This window comes from Martes martes (genome assembly GCF_963455335.1).
Source record: "Martes martes genome assembly, chromosome: 2".
In the NCBI taxonomy this organism is placed as follows: Eukaryota; Metazoa; Chordata; class Mammalia; order Carnivora; family Mustelidae; genus Martes; species Martes martes.
Window position 1 is genome coordinate 55,729,114 of NC_137889.1, and position 19,806 is coordinate 55,748,919.

General features: G+C 46.8%; 1 protein-coding gene and 1 pseudogene across 3 annotated transcripts; one reads left to right on the forward strand and one right to left on the reverse strand.

Moving 5' to 3' along the window:
* Positions 1–1,919: 1,919 nt before the first annotated feature.
* On the reverse strand, positions 1,920–19,568 carry NEIL2 (nei like DNA glycosylase 2). Of its 2 annotated transcripts, none has more exons than XM_080796145.1 (5): positions 19,343–19,568; positions 17,812–17,951; positions 11,940–12,295; positions 5,132–5,328; positions 1,920–2,986 (listed from the first exon to the last, which is right to left on the reverse strand). In XM_080796145.1, the coding sequence occupies exons 2-5, from the start codon at positions 17,947–17,949 to the stop codon at positions 2,673–2,675; spliced, it is 1,005 nt and encodes a 334-aa protein (XP_080652271.1). In that variant the 5' UTR covers positions 17,950–17,951; positions 19,343–19,568; the 3' UTR covers positions 1,920–2,672. The 2 variants fall into 2 exon arrangements, with proteins under 2 accessions (XP_080652271.1, XP_080652272.1); XM_080796146.1 differs by lacking the exon at positions 19,343–19,568 and adding an exon at positions 19,110–19,250.
* Positions 6,453–7,726, forward strand: LOC308338995 (26S proteasome regulatory subunit 7-like; annotated as a pseudogene). The gene has a single exon. The product of its transcript is annotated as a 26S proteasome regulatory subunit 7-like (transcript).
* Positions 19,569–19,806: the final 238 nt, after the last annotated feature.

Below are 19,806 nucleotides of genomic sequence, written 5' to 3' on the forward strand. Positions count from 1 at the left end.
CAGCAATAGCACTTCTCTCTTTCTTTCTCTACCAAAACAATGGGTGCAGACACAGGCGTGGGCCATGGCACCCAATCCTCCCCTCATGTCTCCAGACCTTCCCCATCTCATTCTGCTCCTGTACTCTGGACCCACTGTACTGATCAGATGTTGACTTAGAGGAAATGGTCTGGACACCATCTTTGCCCCAGCTTATGCCTAACATTTCACACTTCTGTTACCCTGTATGGGTTAAAAGTTCAATTAGAATTAAGGATACACATGTATGTGTGTGTACACACACCCATGTGTGTATGTGTACATACACCCAGGTGCCCCCCCACATATATCTTAACATCACATCACATCACACACACACACACGAGTAAATATATTCTTGTAGATACAAATAGCAATCTATCACTCAAATAGGATTTTCAGACTATCTGGTCTGGAAGTAGGCTTTTACCAACTAATTTAAGTTAAAAAAACAAAAGTGCAGAGAGATGGCCTCTGAAAACTTGAAGATTCTCTCCAAAACCCCTTTGTATCCTGTTATGGACTGAATTGTGTCTACTACCCTCACCACACACACCCCAGCCAATTCTGACTTTGAAGCCTTAGCCTACCATGTAGGATATTTGGATAGGACCTTTGAAGAAGTAATTAAGGTGAAATGAGATCATAAGCATGGGGTCCTAACCCATCTATAGGACTGGTGTCCTTGTAGGAGAGGCAGAGGCCCCAGGAGTGCCTACACATAGAGAAAAAGGTCTGGGCACAGAAGGCAGCTGCAAGGCCTAGAGTGAAAGCTCAGGAGAGACAAAGCTGCCAGCACCTTGAGGGGACACTTCCAGCCTCCGGGACTGCAAGAGCAGCAATTTCCGTCATTTAAGTCTCCCAGACCGTGCCGTTTCCTTAGGCATACATAACCTAAGGCCCAAAGAACTGGCATGTCTGTCAAGTAAAAGAGAGAAATGAGGTACAGTGTGTAAGATTCTTAACAAAGCAGGAAGGATTTAGATTCGATATAAGAACTGTTCTAAAGAAGAGTAAAGGTAAAATGGTAAAATGGGTTTCATGGTAAAATAAGGTTTAGAAACACAAAGTGTTTTACTTTGTTCTACTGCAGAATTTCTTGGAGGCTTTTATGAGCCCCACTGAGCTCCGAGAGGGGGTAGAGCATTATTTGATGACAGAACCCTTCACCTATGAGACACCACAGTTGCTGCTTCTTCCCAGGGGCCTATCTGCAGAGAAGATGGAACAAAGGAAGCTTGGCTGCTTTCAGGAACATCCCCCCAGTGATGGCAGCCAGCGCTTGGGGCGGTGCTGGGGCACAGCTACGGAGGCCTGATACAGAGGAGAACACAAAGTGGTGGGTGATAAGTGCGTGCCCTTGAGCCTTGTTAACCATATGATCTTAAGCAAGTTCCTCAGCCTCTAGTCTGGAGGTCAGTTTCCTCATCTATAAAACACGGTGACAGAGTACTCATCACCATGGGGATTTCTACAGATGATACAGCAAGAATTAGGCTAAAGGCTTTCCATTGGGAAGTATTAAGTACAGATGAACTATTCTACAGGTTATAGGTCTGCCATAAAGTGGCTTTCCCCAGTAACAAATCTTGATGAAGTAAGAGAGATGAGAGTAAAGGAAGATGGAAACATTAGCCACTGTTTTCAATTTTGCTCATGCAATTCACTATCTGCTGCAGGCCAGAGGCTGGTCCAACAGGAGGAAATCCTGTGCTCTGCCAGATTTCAAGTCAGCAGGACACCAATGGGCAGAAGAGCAGGTGTGTTTTCACCCCCTCCCTACCCTGTTCCTTTTAAATGGACCCATCAGGCCAACTCAGCGAGCCCTACAAAGCCACCTTCACTGGGAGCCCTGTTATTCACGGTGTGAGAGCATTGACCGCCAAATAAAGATGACAACAGAAAATAACAAAGAGATTTATTTTCATGTCACTGTCCTATTTTCTTCTGGCTGTCGCTAACAACCTGACAGTGTGTCTCTGCCACCCTTGATTCCTGCACTGTTCAACACACCAACAGTCACAAAAATATCACCTTACTGTGGAGAGAAGTAGCTTTTTTCTAAAGCCCACTGGGCACAGCAGGAAGGTGGCCAATTCCCTGGTCCCTCTCCTCTTCTGGCCCTTCTCTCGGGGTCTCCATCCCATGGGTAAGGATCCACGCAGGAGGCTGAGTCAGCCTCAGCCTCCTCTCGTGCACGACTCATCCTCAACCCTGGATCCCCCTAGGGGAATGAAGAAAGAGACTTCTGTTGTCCCATTTCTCAAATGGAGAGCCTTACAACCAACCAAGGATTCAAACACAAAACCAAGCACATACAAAGCAACGTGGAGGCAGAGCTGTTTTGCAGGCGCTTTCATTTCAATGCCCCACTGGGAGGTGTTTCCCTGTACCGTCCTGACTTTTCCTCATCTTCCACAATGGCAGAATTAGATGGAAGAATTAACGGAAATGAGAGAAGCAAAAAAACATCTAACCCCGTAGGAACAGCCTTCAACCTAAGTCCAGTGAGACGGCTTACAACAGTCCTGACACCCATCCCCCCACCCTCTATTCCTGTAGCCAAGCCCAAGCACTGACGACACCCGCCCTCTGGACATTCAGGAATCACAGCCCCTCAAGGGCCAGGTTCTGTGAAGACGGCCGGGCGTCCCCTAGGAGAGCTGGACCTGCCCTTGCTCATCAGGAGACAACCTGGGCTGGCACTGAGGGCACCACCATGTGAGCCTCTGGAAGCCGCCTGGAGGCCCAAACGCCTCTCTCATGACCCGGTGTCCCCCAGGGCACTGTTCTTTCTGGTAGATCTGCGGGTGCTGCTGTCTGCCCTCAAACTTGCCCTGAAGCCAGTCCGCACTGAACTCCACCACATGATCCACGAGGGCCTCGAGGTGCTGACGGCTGAGGAGCGAGCCGAGAGAAAGGGGATGGATCCCTGCTCTGTACAAGGCTTCATTCTTTATGATGTTCCCTGCGGGGAGGCAGGGAGAGGACAAGGGAAGGAGAAAGAACACCTCGGTCATGAGCCCCATCCACAAACTGACAAAACAAATGGAAGCTGGCTCGATGGCGGTGGGAGGGCTCCTGTGGATGACTGGGGCCAACCCTCTCACGGCCTGCGGGCTCTCGGGCAAGTCACCTACTCTGAGTCCACCTCCCTGTCTGCCAACTGGACTTGCTCATACTTACCTTTAAGGCTGCTGTGGAGACGAAACAAAATAAAACTTGTGTGTGGCCCATGTTACAGGAAAGAGGTTATCCAAACAGCCTGTGGAAGCTGACTGCCGGCATCTGAGCCCCACTCAACCAGACCCTAGCTACGTGACCCTGACAGGTTCCTTAGCTTCTATAAGCTCCACATTCCTCACCTGTAAAATAGGGATTGCTTACCTGGCTTTTGTGAGCAGTAAATGAGAATTCTCACACACACACACATTGAGCACTGTGGCTAGTACACAGAGAGTACTCAATAAATATTAGCCGCTATTATTTAAAATGTCAAGCATAATGCCTGAGATATAAATCATTTAGGAGGTATTATTTCATTATTTTTCTACTACTGCCTCATTCTTGGTGAAGCCAGTCTTGACCCCTCCTTCCAGAATCAATAACTCTTCAAAATGTCCCAACGGTGCACTTTCTTTAACTTCTACCAGGCATTTGTCATAATCTATCTGAAATTGCAGTGAACTGAGCCCATGCTTGCTGGGCCATTAATAACTTCCTGAAGGTGAGACTTTGAACTCGGTAGAAGGCAAGCATTCAGCTTGCGTGGGATGAATGGATGAATGAAATCACTGCTCTTTGCAGTGGCTTCATAATCACACCCCTAGTCACACACAACTGTTTCTCTACAATTCCCTGGCAAACCTAGATTCCTACCTCAGCCGTACCACACACCAGCAGTTTGTCTTTTGCTTTGGCTTCTTTGTGTGAGGAAAGGGAAAACTAACGAGTCATTATCCTACAGAATAGCAGGAAGGCTGAAGCCACACGACTAGCACATTAAGAGTCACACGAAAAATGTCGGCTGTTACTAATATTGTTGGTAACAATGACTAGTTAGTAGAGCGTGAGGTCCTGCTAAAAATAACCCAAAGGCTCCTTCTGGAGGTCTCCTTCTCCCTCAGGGCACAGGGGCTCCCATAGTCTTAATGTGAAAATGCAAGGCCGCTGTCTGGGGAGGCCCCGGGCCTCCTCCCTGCTCCTGAGGGGAGCTGTGCCAGCAGTAGGCCTTGGATATGAGGTGATTTTGTCATCAGTTCCCTCGACTGCCTCAGCAGCCAGTCACAGGGCACTAAGGCCTCTGCTGAGGTAGTAAGAGCAATCAGTTCTTCTAGTTCTGCGAGTTAGCTTTTCTGGTTTTCAGATCGCTCAGCTCCTTTTCCCTCCCCCTGGAAAATGCTCACGGTTTCATTGTGCATGACACCTGAACAGAGGGAAGGAAGCTGCCTCTTTACCCATGTCTTTTAAGATCCTGACGGAGGCCTGAGGCGTCTGTGCTTTGCCAGCAGGCAGCCCCATCTGCCCGAGAGGCCCCATTAACAAACACACTGCTCTCCCTCAGTAAACTGCACAGCTTCTGGTGCCCAGCAGATACTGACTGAGTAGCTCCAGTGTGCCAGGCGCTGCACCAGGCAGTGGAGGATTCAAGGAGAAAGAAGACAGGACTCCTGCCCTTTAGGAAGTTATTCTGTGATGTGGCCATGGGCGGACTCCAGATGATAATGTAATTAGGATGTGAATTCTGAAGCCAGGAGAGAAGTTAGAAACTGCCACATCTAACTCCCTCAGTTTATTTACTTTTTTTTTTTTTTTAAGATTTTACTTACTTATTTGAGACAGAGAGGGGGAGAAAGAGAGACAGCATGAGTGGTGGGGAGGGACAGAAGGAGAGGAAGAAGCGGACTCCCCGCTGAGGCGGGAGCCTGATGTGAGGTTCAATCCCAGGACCCTGAGATCACGCCCTGAGCCTACAGCAGTTGCTTAACGGACAGAGCCACCCAGGCGTCCCTCACTCCCTTAGTTTAAAAAATGAAGAAGTGAAGCTAAAGAGATTAAGTGATTGCCTCAAGCACACAGGTGGTGAGTCTCATCCCTTTCCCATCACTCATACCTAAGCCTGAGAAGTATCTTTGGTCCAACAGGGTATAGCAGACAGGCTGCTCCTGACTCAAAGCTTCCAACGCTTGTCTTCGATCAAACTTTTCCGACAAGATGTCAGAGGCAGGTCTGACCACTGGGGAAGAGCTCCAAGACATCTGACAATTATAGAATGCCAGGAAGCCGCCACCACCAAAGTACAGGACCAACCTGGAAGAAAGAAAAGGTCCTAAGTGCATGCGGCTCAGGGCACACGTACATACAGCTCCCACTCAAGAGTTAAATCACACGTCCATAGTGCTCCCACTCCACAGTCAAGATTCACCCAGGGAAGAAGCTAAGACCCCAAGAGAGAAAAGGGATGGTTCCCAGGGCTAAATGCAGTAATTAAAACATATATATATATCACTCCATTTTCTCTGATCAGGGCCATACATGTTCACTAAAGACAACATGACCTACAGAAGTCTCAAAGCTCAGGAGGTGTGGCTACCAGCACAAAAGCAGAGTTTGCTGCAAAGGACAGAGAAATGGATACTAGAGAGGTACCGCTCCCAGTCCTGTCAAGATTTACCGAGAAATACATACCCACCCGTATGCCCATGGACTTCCTGAATTCCAAGGACACAGGAGAAACTTTCTGATCTTTGATAAAGACACAATGGGTTACTATGTAAGGGCAGATAATCAGCCAGACTCCATATCTGAAGGGAAATATCCATATAACTGACCTAGGTGGTATTCTGGCGTGGAAACAAAAGGACAATTTTTTTTTTTAAATTTATCTGAGAGAGAGATCCCGGGTGTGTCATTGTGGGGAGGAGCAGAGCGACAGGGACAAGCAGGTTTTGTGCTGAGCAGAGTCCAATCAGGGTTTGATCCCACAACCCGAAATCACAACCCAAGTTGAAACCAAGAGTTGAACGTTCAACCAACTGAGCCACCCAGGTACCCCTAACAGGACAACTTCAGAGGAAAAGGCCTCGGAGACACATCTACCATAGTATCTGAGGTAATTACTCAAGGAAAAATAAATGCCTAGCGGAAATGAGATCAGCAGGGACCTCAAGCCAAGGGGAGAGGAAAAGGGTTAAGACAGAAAGGGCAGCCCTGGGTTGCATAATATGTATTGTGAGAGATCTAGAGGACTGGACGATAGCACAGCTGAGAACTATAGCACGTTAAGAAGGAATTCTGGAATCAGAAGATACCCTTGTTGACCACTGGAAGCGAGAGAGGTGCTGTGTGATCACTAAGGAGCTGAGGCACTTGGAGCTCCTAAAATGCCAGATTACCTCAGTGCTGATCCGTGGAAAACAAAGAGGAGGAGGAGGATGAGAAGCCTAACTCTGGATGAGGGGGACAGTGTTTTGCTGAACACGTATGGTCAGAGCACTGACTCTAGACAGAGCGGGTTGAAGATGACATGCGACAACGTCTTAAGAAGCTTACCGAGCTCACTGGCCTGACCCACCAGCACTCAGGGATTTGGCTACAGAAAAGCAAACACTGCAGACTGAACAGCCTTTAAGGGTTGCGAGGTATACAAAGATAATCAGCGTGGACTTGGAGGACCCAAAGTATATTATCAATGTGAAGCAGTTCGCCAACTCTGTGGTGGAGCTCAGTGATCAGGTAGCATCTACTGGCCCTGAAGAAGGAATCAGAGTTGGCGTGGACAGAACAAAGTACCAAATTCATATTCTGCTGCCTCCGAAGATTGATCCAACAGCTACCATGATGCAGGTGGAGGAAAAACCTAATGTCACACACAGTGATGTGGCTGGCTCTAAGGAACGGATTCAGAAACTCTCAGCAGTAGTTGAGCTCCCAATACTTCATCCAGACAGGTCTGTTAACCTTGACACTGAGCCTCCCAAGGGTGGGCTGCTCCTTGGTCCACAGGTATAGGCAAGACACTCTGTGCTTGGGCAGTTGCTAACAGGACTGATGTTTGCTTTCCAGGTTACTGGATCTGAACTTATACTGAAGAATGTCGGTGAGGGGGCTCGAATGGTTCAGGAACTCCTTGAAATGACCAGAACAAAAAAAAGCCTGCCTTATCTCCTTCAGTGAAATGGATGCTTCTGCAGGAGCTCGTTTCAAGGATGTGGCTGAAGGAGACAATGAAGTGCAGAGAATGATCCTGAAACTGAGCAATCAACTGGGCAGTTTTGATCCTCGAGGTAAGACGAAAGGGCTCGTGGCCACCACCAGACCTGACACTTCAGAGCTGGCACTGATGAGGTCAGGGGGACTGGGCAGAAAGACTGCATTTAGCTTACCTGATCTAGAGGGTCGGACCCACATTTCTGAGATTTGTGCTCATTCAATGAGTGTTGAAAGAGATGTCAGATTTGAGTTGTTGGAGTGACTGTGTCCAAATCACTCTGCTGCTGAGATGAGAAGCATCCGCACAGAAGCTGGTATGCTTGTCATCAGACCACTGGGAAAAATCGCTACCCAGGAGGATTCCTTGGAGGCTGTAAATAAGGTCACTAAGTCTCACACCAAATTCAGTGCTACTTCCTGCTGTCTGACATACAATGGAGCCCTGAGGCTTTCACAAAAAACAGCTTTTCACTGGAATTCTAACTTTACTGAATAGACTTGTTAATCAGCATTACGCACACAAAAATAAAGGGTTGCAAAATTGAATAAAAACAAAGAAGATAGGGCGCCTGGGTGGCTCAGTGGGTTAAGCCTCTGCCTTCAGCTCAGGTCATGATCTCAGGGTTCTGGGATCGAGCCCTATATTGGGCTGTCTGCTCAGTAGGGAACCTGCTTCCCAGCCCCCACCCCCCACCCCCGCCTGCCTCTCTGCCTACTTGTGATCTCTGTCTGTCAAATAAATAAATAAAATCTTTAAAAAAAAACAAGATATACATGTTAATGTATATTTAATATTAATTAACTTAATTACACATAATAAATAATATTATATAGTTAACAATCTGGAATTAAAATTCTGAACTATCTCACCCCTCCCCTCACTCCCGCAGGAAATAGGGTGGACAACAAGACAAAAGAAGTGGTGAAGTGGAACTATTTCAAAGGCCTCCTCTCAGAAGGATGAAGGAAAGGAGCAAAAAACCAGTTTCAATAAGAAGGGAGACATGTTATTAGTTTAATGTTATTAAACATTTGGTCATTATTAACCAAGAAAAAAAATGAGTCTAATTTAAAGGGAACATTATTACCAACAGAAAGAAGATGAATAGCAGTACTTGCACTTACTCAACAGGAATAAAAGATGGTGGGGGGAAAGGAGGAAAGACAGAAACTTGAAAAATCCAACAGAAAAAAAGAAACTAGGTATAATAAAATGGCAAATGGAAGAAAATCCAAATACCATAGTCACCTCATTTCAAAACAAGGAATTTGAGTTTAAAGAGATACAAAAGCCAGATACTCGCCATTTTTAAGAAATATACCTAAAAGAAGTGAAAAAGCACACCTGTAAAGCACACACTAAGTGGAAAAAGACTATGTGGGCCAAACACTGAGTGGCATCATTACCATCAAGCAGAGCAGAGTTCAAGACCAAAGGCAAACAGAAGGTCTGTTATTATTTTATTTTTCTTTTTTCTTTTTTAAGAGAGAGTGAGGGAGGTGGAAGGCAGGGGCAGAGGGAGAGGAAGAGAGAATCTTAATCAGACTCCGTGCTCAGTGTGGAGCCTAACACAGGACTCGAACTCAGAACCCTGAGATCATGACCTGAGTCTAAATCAAGAGTCGGATGCTTAACTGACTGAGCCACCCAAGCACCCCAGGGTATGCTATTATTTTAAAAAGCTGCAAAGAAGTCAGAGACCTTGATGCTTTGGACAACAGGGCAGCAAACACATAAACACACTAGAAAGACAAGGAGAAACTATAAAACCACAATCACCCTAGAGGACTTTAATGCTCCTCTTCCCACGTTTGGCATATTAAGTAAACAAACAATAAGCAAGGAGAGAGTGTTTAAATTACCAAAGCAATAACCTGTACTTAATAGTTATATAAGGTTTTACTTTTTACGAACATACTGTCTTCATTTATGTACATAAAACGTAAGCAAAGACCCATGATGTGTTTGACTGCAAATACACCCAAAGTAGAAAATTTACAGACTGATATCCTGATCACAATCCAATAAAAAAATGACAACAAAATGATGACCCCACTCAAACGTCTGAAAAATCAGAAAATACTCTTCCTGTATAGAGTATATAAAACTAATATTATTTATTTGAAAGACCAACAAAGTTGATAAAACTCTGGTAAGCCTAATTAAGAAACAGGAGGTTTCTTGTTGCCTACAAATGAAAATAAAAAATAAAATAAAAAACATAAAGAAGGAAAAGGCAGACATAACTTCACAAAAAGAGATTTTAAAAATAAGAGAATGATATGTGTTAACTCTGTGACAATAAATTCAGAAAACCTAGTTAGGGTTGAGGCTTCAACTGCCCTAGCTAGTGACTAATTTAGCAATCAGCCCGTGAACCAGCTTCAGGCCATAAGAGGTTGGCTGGGATTTTCTGAGAAAGCTCTGCTTGCTCATCTGAACTTCTAGAAAATGACTATCTCTTCCCCTCTTCTTTCTTCATGTGTAGACAGAAGGCCTGGAACTGCAAAAGAGACTCTTGCTACTGGTCTAAGGACAAAACCAGCATATCAGAAAAGGCCCAGGAGAGTGACAAGAACATGAAGCCCAAGGTGGGGAACTGAGTCAACATCAAAACCCACCCTCACTCAAAACTTCCAATTATGTGAGCCAAAAAAGTCTCCCCACTTAATCCAGTCTGAGTTATCTTTACAGTCCAAAGCATCTTTCTAGCCCTAAATTATACCATAAATAAACACTACAGTTCTGGACATAAAAACATACTACTATGAAACTTTGGAAGATGGAATAGTATGGCTTTTAGCTAGAAGGGGCCTTCTTTAGCAAGAAGGGAAAACGCAAGAGCTATTGTGAAAAATACTGATCACACAGGGGGCACCTGGGTGGCTCAGTGGGTTAAAGCCTCTGCCTTCAGCTCGGGTCATGATCCAGGGTCCTGGGATGGAGCCCCGCATCGGGCTCTCTGCTCAGCAGGGAGCCTACTTCCTCCTCTCTCTCTGCCTGCCTCTCTGCCTACTTGTGATCTCTATCTGTCAAATAAATAAATAAATAAAATCTTAAAAAAAAAATACTGATCACTGACTATATAAAAATTTAAAATCCCAGGAGGTGGGAGGATGGGTAAATAGGTACAGAGGATTAAGAGATCTAGACTTCCAGGGAGCCTGGGTGTCTAAGTGGGTTAAGCCTCTGCCTTCGGCTCAGGTCGTGATTTCGGGGGCCTGGGATTGAGCCCCACATCGGGCTCTCTGCTCAGCGGGGCGCCTGCTTCCCTCTCTCTCTCTGCCTGCCTCTCTGCCTACTTGTGATCGCAGTCAAATAAATTAATAAAAATCTTTAAAAAAAAAAAAAGTTCTAGACTTCCAGTTATAAAATAAGGAAGTCACAGGGATGAAAAGTACAGCATAGGGAATATAGTCAATAATAATATTATTCTATAATAATATATAATAATAAACAATATATAATAAATAATAATATATTATTATGTAGTAATATAGTCAGTAATAATATTGTTTGGTGACAGATGATGACCACATTCATTGTAGGCACTAAGTAATGTCTAGAATTATTGAATCATTATTTTCTATACCTGAAACTGATATAACATTGATGTCAACTATACTTCAATAAACATCTTTAAAAACAAATAAAAATGTTTAAAAGTTTTAGATTTAAAGAGCAGGATGGTATGAGTGGGGGGAGGGCAGAGGGCAAGAATCTCAGGGGGGCTCCCTGCTGAACGTGAAGCCTGATGCGACTTGGGGCTCCTTCCCATGATCCATGAGATCGTGACCTAGGCCAAACCAAGAGTCAGACACTTAACTCACGAAGCTACCCAGGCGCCCCTAAAAAGTTTTTAAATCTTGAATGCCAAAAGGCACAAACACTGTCAAAGGACACAGGTAGACTTGAAACATTGGCATCACATATCACAAAGATTAACACGCAATATGCAAAAGCTTCTACAAACTGATAAAAAGTATACAAACAACATGAAGCTAGTTAAGAATTCAGCTAAAGGAGTGGGGCGCCTGGGTGGCTCAGTGGTTTAAGCCTCTGCCTTCGGCTCGGGTCATGATCCCGGCGTCCTGGGATCGAGCCCCACATCGGGCTCTCTGCTCAGCGGGGAGCCTGCTTCCTCCTCTCTCTCTGCCTGCCTCTCTGCCTACTTGTGATCTGTCAAATAAGTAAATAAAAAATCTTTAAAAAAAAAAAAAAAGAAAGAAAGAATTCAGCTAAAGGAGCACTTACGCAAGGCTGTGAGGATGTTCGTTCTCAGTGACCAGCAATGACCCCTCTGGGAAATCTACACGGAGGTAACAATCCTGAACAGGGACTGAGTTTTACACACCAAAATATTCTTCCCACCACTGGCAGATGAAAACCAAGACAATTCTGTCCCTGAATTCAGAGTGCACTCGTCAAGCCATAAAACATCCTTCAGTGCCATCCCACTCTCAAGAGCCATGCCTGTTGGGAAAGTTCTTCTAAGCTGCCCCAGAATGTTTCCAGCCCTCTCTGGATGCAGGCACAGTCTCCTTTCTAGCACGGGTACTCTCTTCTAGGACTCGGGCTGCTGGCGAGCCGGTGGGACAGCCATCTGAGTGAGCCCACAGAGCCCAGCCCCAAGCCTGCACACAGGGGGCCTGTCAAACACCAGAGACCTGCAGAGCCACAGCCAGAGCCTGCCCAACCACACCATTACCTTGGAATGGGGTCCCTCCAGTCGCCCCTCTTGTTTGCTTTCTTCGCTCTGGAGAACTCGTTCACCCAAATGCTGCCAAACATACCAAAGCTGACCTGCAGCCACCTCTCCGCAGCTCCCACAGCAGCATCTCCCCACAAACCCTCCAAACCACGGTCTCCACTGGGAGCAACATGCTCCAGGGACTGAGAGCACGGCTGAGAGGTTTTCTGGCTGCTGGGCCCCGAGGCCTGCTTTTGGTCCTGGGCCTCTTCCTTCCTCTCTCCTTTTTCTAGAGACTCTGGCAGTGAGATGTTGCCAAGGGAACCAAGTTCTTCATCTGGATCAAATCTAAGGAATAATTTCTTTCCATGGACCTAGGAAAAAAAAAAAAACCAAACATGATCTCAGTCTTTGCTATGGACTTGTTTGTGCCCCTCCCCCCCAAATGTGTATGTTGAAACTTAACCCACAACGTGATGCCATCTGGAGGTGGGCCTCCAGGAGGTAATCAGGTCAGCAGGGTGAAGTCCTTGCAAATGGGATTAGTGTCCTTATAAAAGGGGCCCCAGGGGGCTCCCCTGCCCCTTGCACCATGTGATATGAAGAAGGCAAGAAGCTGGCTGTCTATGAACCGGGAAGCAGGCTCTCACCAGACACCAAAACTGCCAGGCTGTCTGATCTTAGACCTCCAGCCTCTGGAACTGTGAGAAATAAATTTCTGTTGGTTTTAAGCCACTCAGTCTGTGGTGGTGTGCTATAAGAGCCTGAATGGCCTAAGCCTTACAGACCCAGAAAAGGAAAGACTAAAGAAGTATATGCCAATGTTTATAATGCAAACTTATCCCTTCTTGCCTCTTCGAGGAAGCTTTCCCAAGCTGAGTATTTTGGACCTGCCTTTGGCTCTTTGCTCCAGTGGTATAGGCAGTTAGCACATGGTTTTCAAAGTGACTGAAAGCAAGAATTGGATGAGCAGTAACATAGATTCATGCTAGAGAGCAGGACCACCCTAGAATAAGGGAGGGGAAATGCTCCCGATGTGTTCACGAATTAGCTGAGAAATAAATACAAACTGTCATCCTGTATTTAATTCATAATACTTTTTCTTTGTTAGAAATAAGCAGCAAACACACACACACACACACACACACACACACCCATACACTAATGGATGGCAGCTAAAGTACTGCATTTCAGATGCTGTAAATACACAACGTATTTTATATATTGTAGAATTTGGCACCTCTCACTCACTGAAATTGGATCTGGTAGAAAAAATGGCCACAAGAGAACTCACAATAAAAAAAAAGCAACAATCAATAGAAACTGAATATCGACACAAACACTGATGAATGGATCAAACCGTAAAATATATATAAAATGTACAAAGGAAAAGAATTAACTTCATCCCAAATGAAAACGATTTCAAGAAAAGTGGATGAGAACAGGAAATGTATATAAAAGAATGCTCTATGTGCTTTGTATCTATTTTCATAGCTAGCCCTACTATGTAATATGCAAGTCCAGATTCCAGGATGAGCCTGTTCTGCATGTTCTGAAATTCCAGCAGCCTTTTAAAACCAAAACCCCTGGCATCAACAATGGAAATGCCTGCGTTACTTTTTTGGCCTCCAAAAGTACATACTTAGAGATCATAGTTCTGATATGATCTCCAATTTGTCAATTAGTATAAAAATTTTAACTGTAGCAGTCTGTGAAATCCTCTCCTTAAAAGAAGGCATTACCTTTCTAAATAATTCCAGAATAACTCATCAGCAAATGTGAGCACAGCAGTTTGCTGCCACATATTAGGAATGGCTTAACTGAGCTACATAAAAAACTGAGCAAGAATTAAGTGGGCATGGGGCACCTGTGTGGCTCAGTGGGTTAAAGCCTCTGCCTTGGGCTCAGGTCATGATCTCAGGGTTCTGGGATCGAGCCCCGCATCAGGCCCTCTGCTCAGCAGGGAGCCTGCTTCCCCCTCTCTCTCTGCCTACTTATGATCTCTGTCAAATAAATAAATAAAATCTTTAAAAAAAAAAAAAAAAGAATTAAGTGGGCATGATAGATTTCACTCCAGAAAATACTTTCCTGATGGAAATTCAGCAATGTTGGTATAATGCTGATGAAAATATATGCCAAATGCCCCTCAAGATCTACCAGGTCAAAAATGCCTAGGTCAGGACATCTTTGTGTTCTCTCCAACTACAGCAATTTCTACTGTCCCTCTTTTAAATTCCTGGGACATTGTTGTTATTTCAATTAGCTGACCCTTAACTGAGCTTTTACAATGTGCCAGGCAGTGTGCTAGGTTCAGAGGGGCATACAGATGAGGAAGGCTCCACTCGTTCCCTCTGGAAACTCAGTATTTGAAGAGAAGGATATTCTGACATGTGCTACACAAACCTTGCAAACATTATGCTCGGTAAAAGAAGCCACTCACGGGACGCCTGGGTGGCTCAGTGGGTTGAGCCGCTGCCTTCGGCTCGGGTCATGATCCCAGAATCCTGGGATCTAGTACCGCATCAGGCTCTCTGCTCCGTGGGGAGCCTGCTTCTCTCTCTGCCTCTGCCTGCCTCTCTGCCTGCTTGTGTATTCTCTCTCTCTCTCTTTCTCTCTAACAAATAAATTAATTAATTTTAAAAAAAAGAAGCCACTCACAAAAGAACACACATTGTATGATTCCATATATGTAAAATGTCAAAAAAAAAAAAACAGCAAATCTATAGAAACAGGAAATAGATTAGTGGTTGCTTAGGACTGGAGGCAGAAGGCAAGGATGAAATGGGGAGGGACTGCTAATGGGCACAAGGTTTCTTTCTGGGGAGATGAAAATGTTCTAAAATCGATTGTGGTGATGGTTGTACAATTCTGTGTGAAGACACTAAAAGCCACCGAACTGCACACTTTAAGTGGGTGAATTGTATGTTATGTAAATTATATCTCAATAAAGCTGTTATATTTTCTAAAAGTTGGAGGACTGGTTAAAAGTCTAATCTCAATAAAGCTGTTATATTTTCTAAAAGTTGGAGGACTGGTTAAAAGTCTAAGTATTAAAAAAAAAAAAAAAAAAAAGTCTAAGTATGTAGGAGGGGTGGATGAGAGCTCCCACACCGCCCAAACTAGGATGGAATAGAAACATTAACAGCCATGTAAGGACTCAACACTTATCCCCCATGCACTCTTTTCTCAGGAGAAGATAATGGACCAGGTGCAGGGAGACTACTGACTACTTCCCAATATCCCTCTCCCCTCTTCCCTACTAACAAATCTATCAATTTACAGGGACCTCAATAACCTCAGCTACTGATTTAGGGTGCTTCAACATCCTCGGCTAAAAAATCTCTGTCTCCCAGACTCCCTTAGAGATGGGGCAGCCAGTGAAACATACGTAGGAGTGGTCAAATGTGGTTTTCAGAAAAGCTCTTTAAAACAGATGAACCAGCTTCTAGGTCCCTTTTGCCCTATCTCCTTTCCTTCCTCTTTCTTCCTGCCTAGAATGTAAAGGCTGGAATCTCAGCTGCCCTGTTACCACCATGAGAATGAGGGTCACACCCCAGGGACGGGAGATCGGAAGGAGCTTGGTGCCCAGTGATCTCGGGTTGCTCCCATACCATTCTGGACTTCCTCCTCTGGATTTGACATTATGTCAAGGGAGGAAAAAAAAAAAAAAAAAAAAAAAAAAAAAAAAAAAACACACACTCCAGACACAAATAAGCTGTTCTTCTAAATTCGTTATGAGTAAGCAAACACAATTCTAATATAGAAACTGGAGAACCAACCTGGAAAGACATGGAAGGAACTTGCCAGAAAAAACAGGTGGCACAGAGTGGAGCCAATCTCTTCCCTCCTTCATTAGCCCAGTGTGCTCATTCTATCTCCAGCTGCCTGTCTATAACTGCTTCACAAACCTGAAATGCCCTTTGTTTTCCTTTTGGTCAATCTAAATCCTCCATCCTTCAAGGTCCAACTCAAATCTCACCTCCTTCATGAAGCCTTCTTTTTTTTTTTTTTCTAAAGATTTTATGTTATTTTATGTTTTATTTTATTTGAGAGAGAGAGCAGGAGCAGAGGGGAGGGGGAAGCAGAGCAGGGAGCCGGATGTGGTACTTGATCCCAGGACCCTGGGATCATGACTTGAGCTGAAGGCAGATGCCTAACCAACTGAACCACCCAGGCAACCCTATGAAGTTTTTTACTCCAGGCTACCGGCACCTCTTCTCTGCTGAGGCCCTCAAATGAGCCTTAGTCATATGCTCCCCTCCTTCCCATTCACTGTTACCTAATAGTTTCCCCTGTTGTAGATACAGGTCTTACTTTCCAAATTCAACTCTCAGATCCTTAGGAGGCAGAAGTGCAAAGAAGGGAGCACAGCGATGAGAACTTAGCCCCCTACATGACAGGCAGTTCCTCAAGGCTGTGTCCCTCAGGGTTCTTGGGCTCCCACAACACCGATCTCTGCCTTGGTTTACTAGAAGACCAGCTCCCAGTTCCATCTCAAGGCTCCCCATCCACACATTGTCTGTCCATTCAGCCATTCCATAAATAATCTCTGCGAGCCAGCTCTGTAACAGGCACGGGCTAAGTGCTGGGGTTCCAGAGATAAAAGGATCCAATCCTGCCCCTGCCAAGCTTGCAGCAGTCTGGTCAAGGAGTCCAAAAACTCTCCCGGTAGGAGCGCATACCTGGGCCCCCACAAGCGACATCAACTTGGATGGAGTGTTCTCCCTCTGAGCCCCCATCTCCAAAGGTAGAAAAGGTAAGTGAAGGTCTAAAAGACCTCTTTCAGTTCTAACCAAGAATGGTTTTATAACCCACGAGGTGTGTGCGAAGGACAAGGTGGGAAAAAGAGAATCAGTATTTATTGAACACCTGTGCCAGACACAAAGTCTGTTTAATACAATTGTAACTGCTAAGTGATTTATCCCCATTTTACAACTGCAGAAACTACAGCTAAGAGATTAAGCAACTTGCTTAGGAGCTCACAGCTAAACAGCAGAGCTAATTTATTTTTTCTACAGACAATTACCATATATTTGCTTCCTAAGAGCCGGCACTCATTGAAGTGCTAGGCATACAATACTGGTGAGGGCATGCATCTACCCTGTTGCTTGGTCTCCTCCACTCAACCAGCAGGACAAACTCAGCAATAAGGATCTATTAGGAGGAAGTACGGGGTCCCCAGCAAGCACAGAGAAGTCTCTCCCCACCCTCAGAGCAGGCAGGCCAGGCTTCTCAGAGGATGTGATGGAGAGGCTGAATCCTGAAGACGAGGAATTACCATGGTCACGTGAAAGGATGAGAACGGGAGCAGAGTTGGGGGAAAAAAGGAAGATCTGCCCAAGCAGGGGAGCAGCACATCAAAACCATGGGCAATAAGGATTGGTGGAGGAGCCCCAGAGAGTTCGACAGGACTGGAAGAGAGATTTGGGACAGGGGAAGAAACAGGCCTAAAGAGGCACAAACCAGACCACAGAAGCCCTGGGAGCCCCTGGAGGCAATTCTGCCTGGCTAAGGGCATGGATGAGGCCACCAGAATCCAGATCAGAAGGCTATGCTCTTTCCTTCCGTCCCTGCTAGTTCCCAACCATAGAAGCACATTCGATGACCAGAACCACTCCAGACTCTCTGAATCAGTATCTACAGCTCATGCGTGCAAAGGGTACTTTATCTAGTTCCACATGCCACTGCAATGCCCACTCCTGGCTAACATCAAACCTAAACATCAGACCTAAAGGGGATGAGCACTGTGGGGGTCCTCGAGTGGTTGCCCTGGGCTCCAGGAAGTAATCTCAAGACCAAAGTCTTGAGACAAATTCTAAGGGAATCACAGGATGTAGGGATGGAGCCCGCCCATTTACCTGAGGTGTCAAACAAGTCTGGAGGAACTCACCTGCGTATCTTGGAGCCACAGAGACTGCAAGCTGGCAGGGGTCAGCTTCTGACTGCTGCCCCCTGTCTTGACCACCTGTTGTCCCACAAAGGGGGAGACCAAGCGGTGGAACTTCCTCACAGATGGTCCCTCCGGCATCCCTACAGGCAGAAACGGGGAAAAGAAGCCACTGACTTCCCAGGACCACTCCCACTAGTAGGGGCACTGTGTATGTGATGAGGAGGCGGAGCTCAGGACCATGACAAGTGCAGACACGGGGTCATGTTAGTTCAGAGCATGGAAAGGCCACCTCCAGCCTGACTGCAGATAATCGCCCCTGGGAACTGAAAACAGCTGGGGTTGTTTTAACCCTGATGTACGGTTATCTGTGACCCCATCTATCTCTGCCCCCAATCATCGAAGTTCACTCAGAGTTTATGCATAAAGCATTGACATGTTTGAGTCTGAGTGGTGTGCACCCTGGCTTCTGGAAGCTCAGAGTCCCTTCCCGCCCCCCTCACCTATGGTACACTACTTAACCACCTGTCTCCCCCACCCCACCCCCCCACCCGGCTCCCGGCACTAGACTCTGTAAGTTATGATGAAAACCTGAAGGACTACGTGGATACCTTGCAGGGGGGTGGCTATCCCGTAGTTCAGCAATTCTAAAACACAATTAAGTATCTCTAAAACGAGGATGCCTGTTACTATATCCACGCCTTCTCACAGCTGAATTAGGAGCACATCCAATAATGTGTACTTTACACCTGGTGGTGCTTTAGATTTGCTAAAAAGTAGTGCCATTTCCCCCAGTCAGATCTTCAAGACACTAGAGAGCCCATACTGACAAAAGTGCTGGGTTGCAAGGAGACCCCCTGACTGCAGCCTACTTTAACCTCGGCCAGCTCTCAGTGCCCGGGTCCTCTCCAACAAAAAGGAAGCTTCTGGAAAGCCTTTCATCTGAAATGCACCTAATCCTTGAAACCTCTTTCACAGAGGGGCACATTTAAGGTACACTCACGGAGATGTAAACGCGGGCAGCAAGTTGTCTCCGCCCTAGCCTTAAGGGAGTAGATGCGTAAAGGACTTCAGGACGCTAAAGGCAGTGAGGCTGGCTAGTGGCGGAGAAGAGGGGCGCCAGGGCGTCCTCTTCTCTGAGGTTAACCACTCACTCCCCCTGGGAGACTAAAATGGCTACTTTTCCCAACTCTTTCTCGGGGTGAGGGAAGGAGATGGGGGGGTCTCGGAGACAGGCTTAAGGGCACTGGGGGAGGCTCCCAGGGATAAATACAGGGCGGCAGAGTGGTGAATAAACCAACCAAAAAACTGGGGCAGGGGTGCAGTCCCGTAAGGCACGCTTCTTCTAACTGCCGGTCACTGCGATGTCTCGCCGGCAGCAGGCGACGACTGCACGCAGTCCGCAGGAGAGGCGGGCACTCCCGAGCGCAGCGGCTCGCGCACCACTGTGCAGGGGGCCTACGCCGCCTCCCCCGGCCTGCGCCCCTCTCCCCGCCCGCGCCGGCCGCGGCGAGGGGCGGGCGGCTGCACTCACCGGCTCCGGGCCCACGCCCCTCGGCCCGCCCCAGCACCGCGGCGAGGCCCGCACGCCGCCTCCGGCGCAGGGCGTAGAGGACTCGGCCGGCCCGCGTCCGCGCACTCTCCGCCCGCAGATGAATGCGGAACGGTGGTCCCGGGAGCGGGGAGCCGGGAAAGATCTCGAAGTGGTGAGAGGCGGGGTGGCGCAAGGCTCCTCCTTCGCCGGGGAAGAGCTCGCACCGGGGCGTGGGATAGAGCGGGACTCCGCCCCTAAGGCGGGGCGGGGCGGGGCGGGACGGGGCCCCGCTCGGGCTGGGGAGGGCGCGAGGCTCCTCCCCTAGGGGGGGGTCTCTGGAGGCGGGGTCGGGGCCGCACTTAGGGAGTAAAGGGCCAGGGAGAGGGGGAGAAGCGCCGAGGGACAGAGATCGGGCGCGTGGCAGAGACGAGGCAAATCGCCCTTGGAACGAACGTTTATTGTCT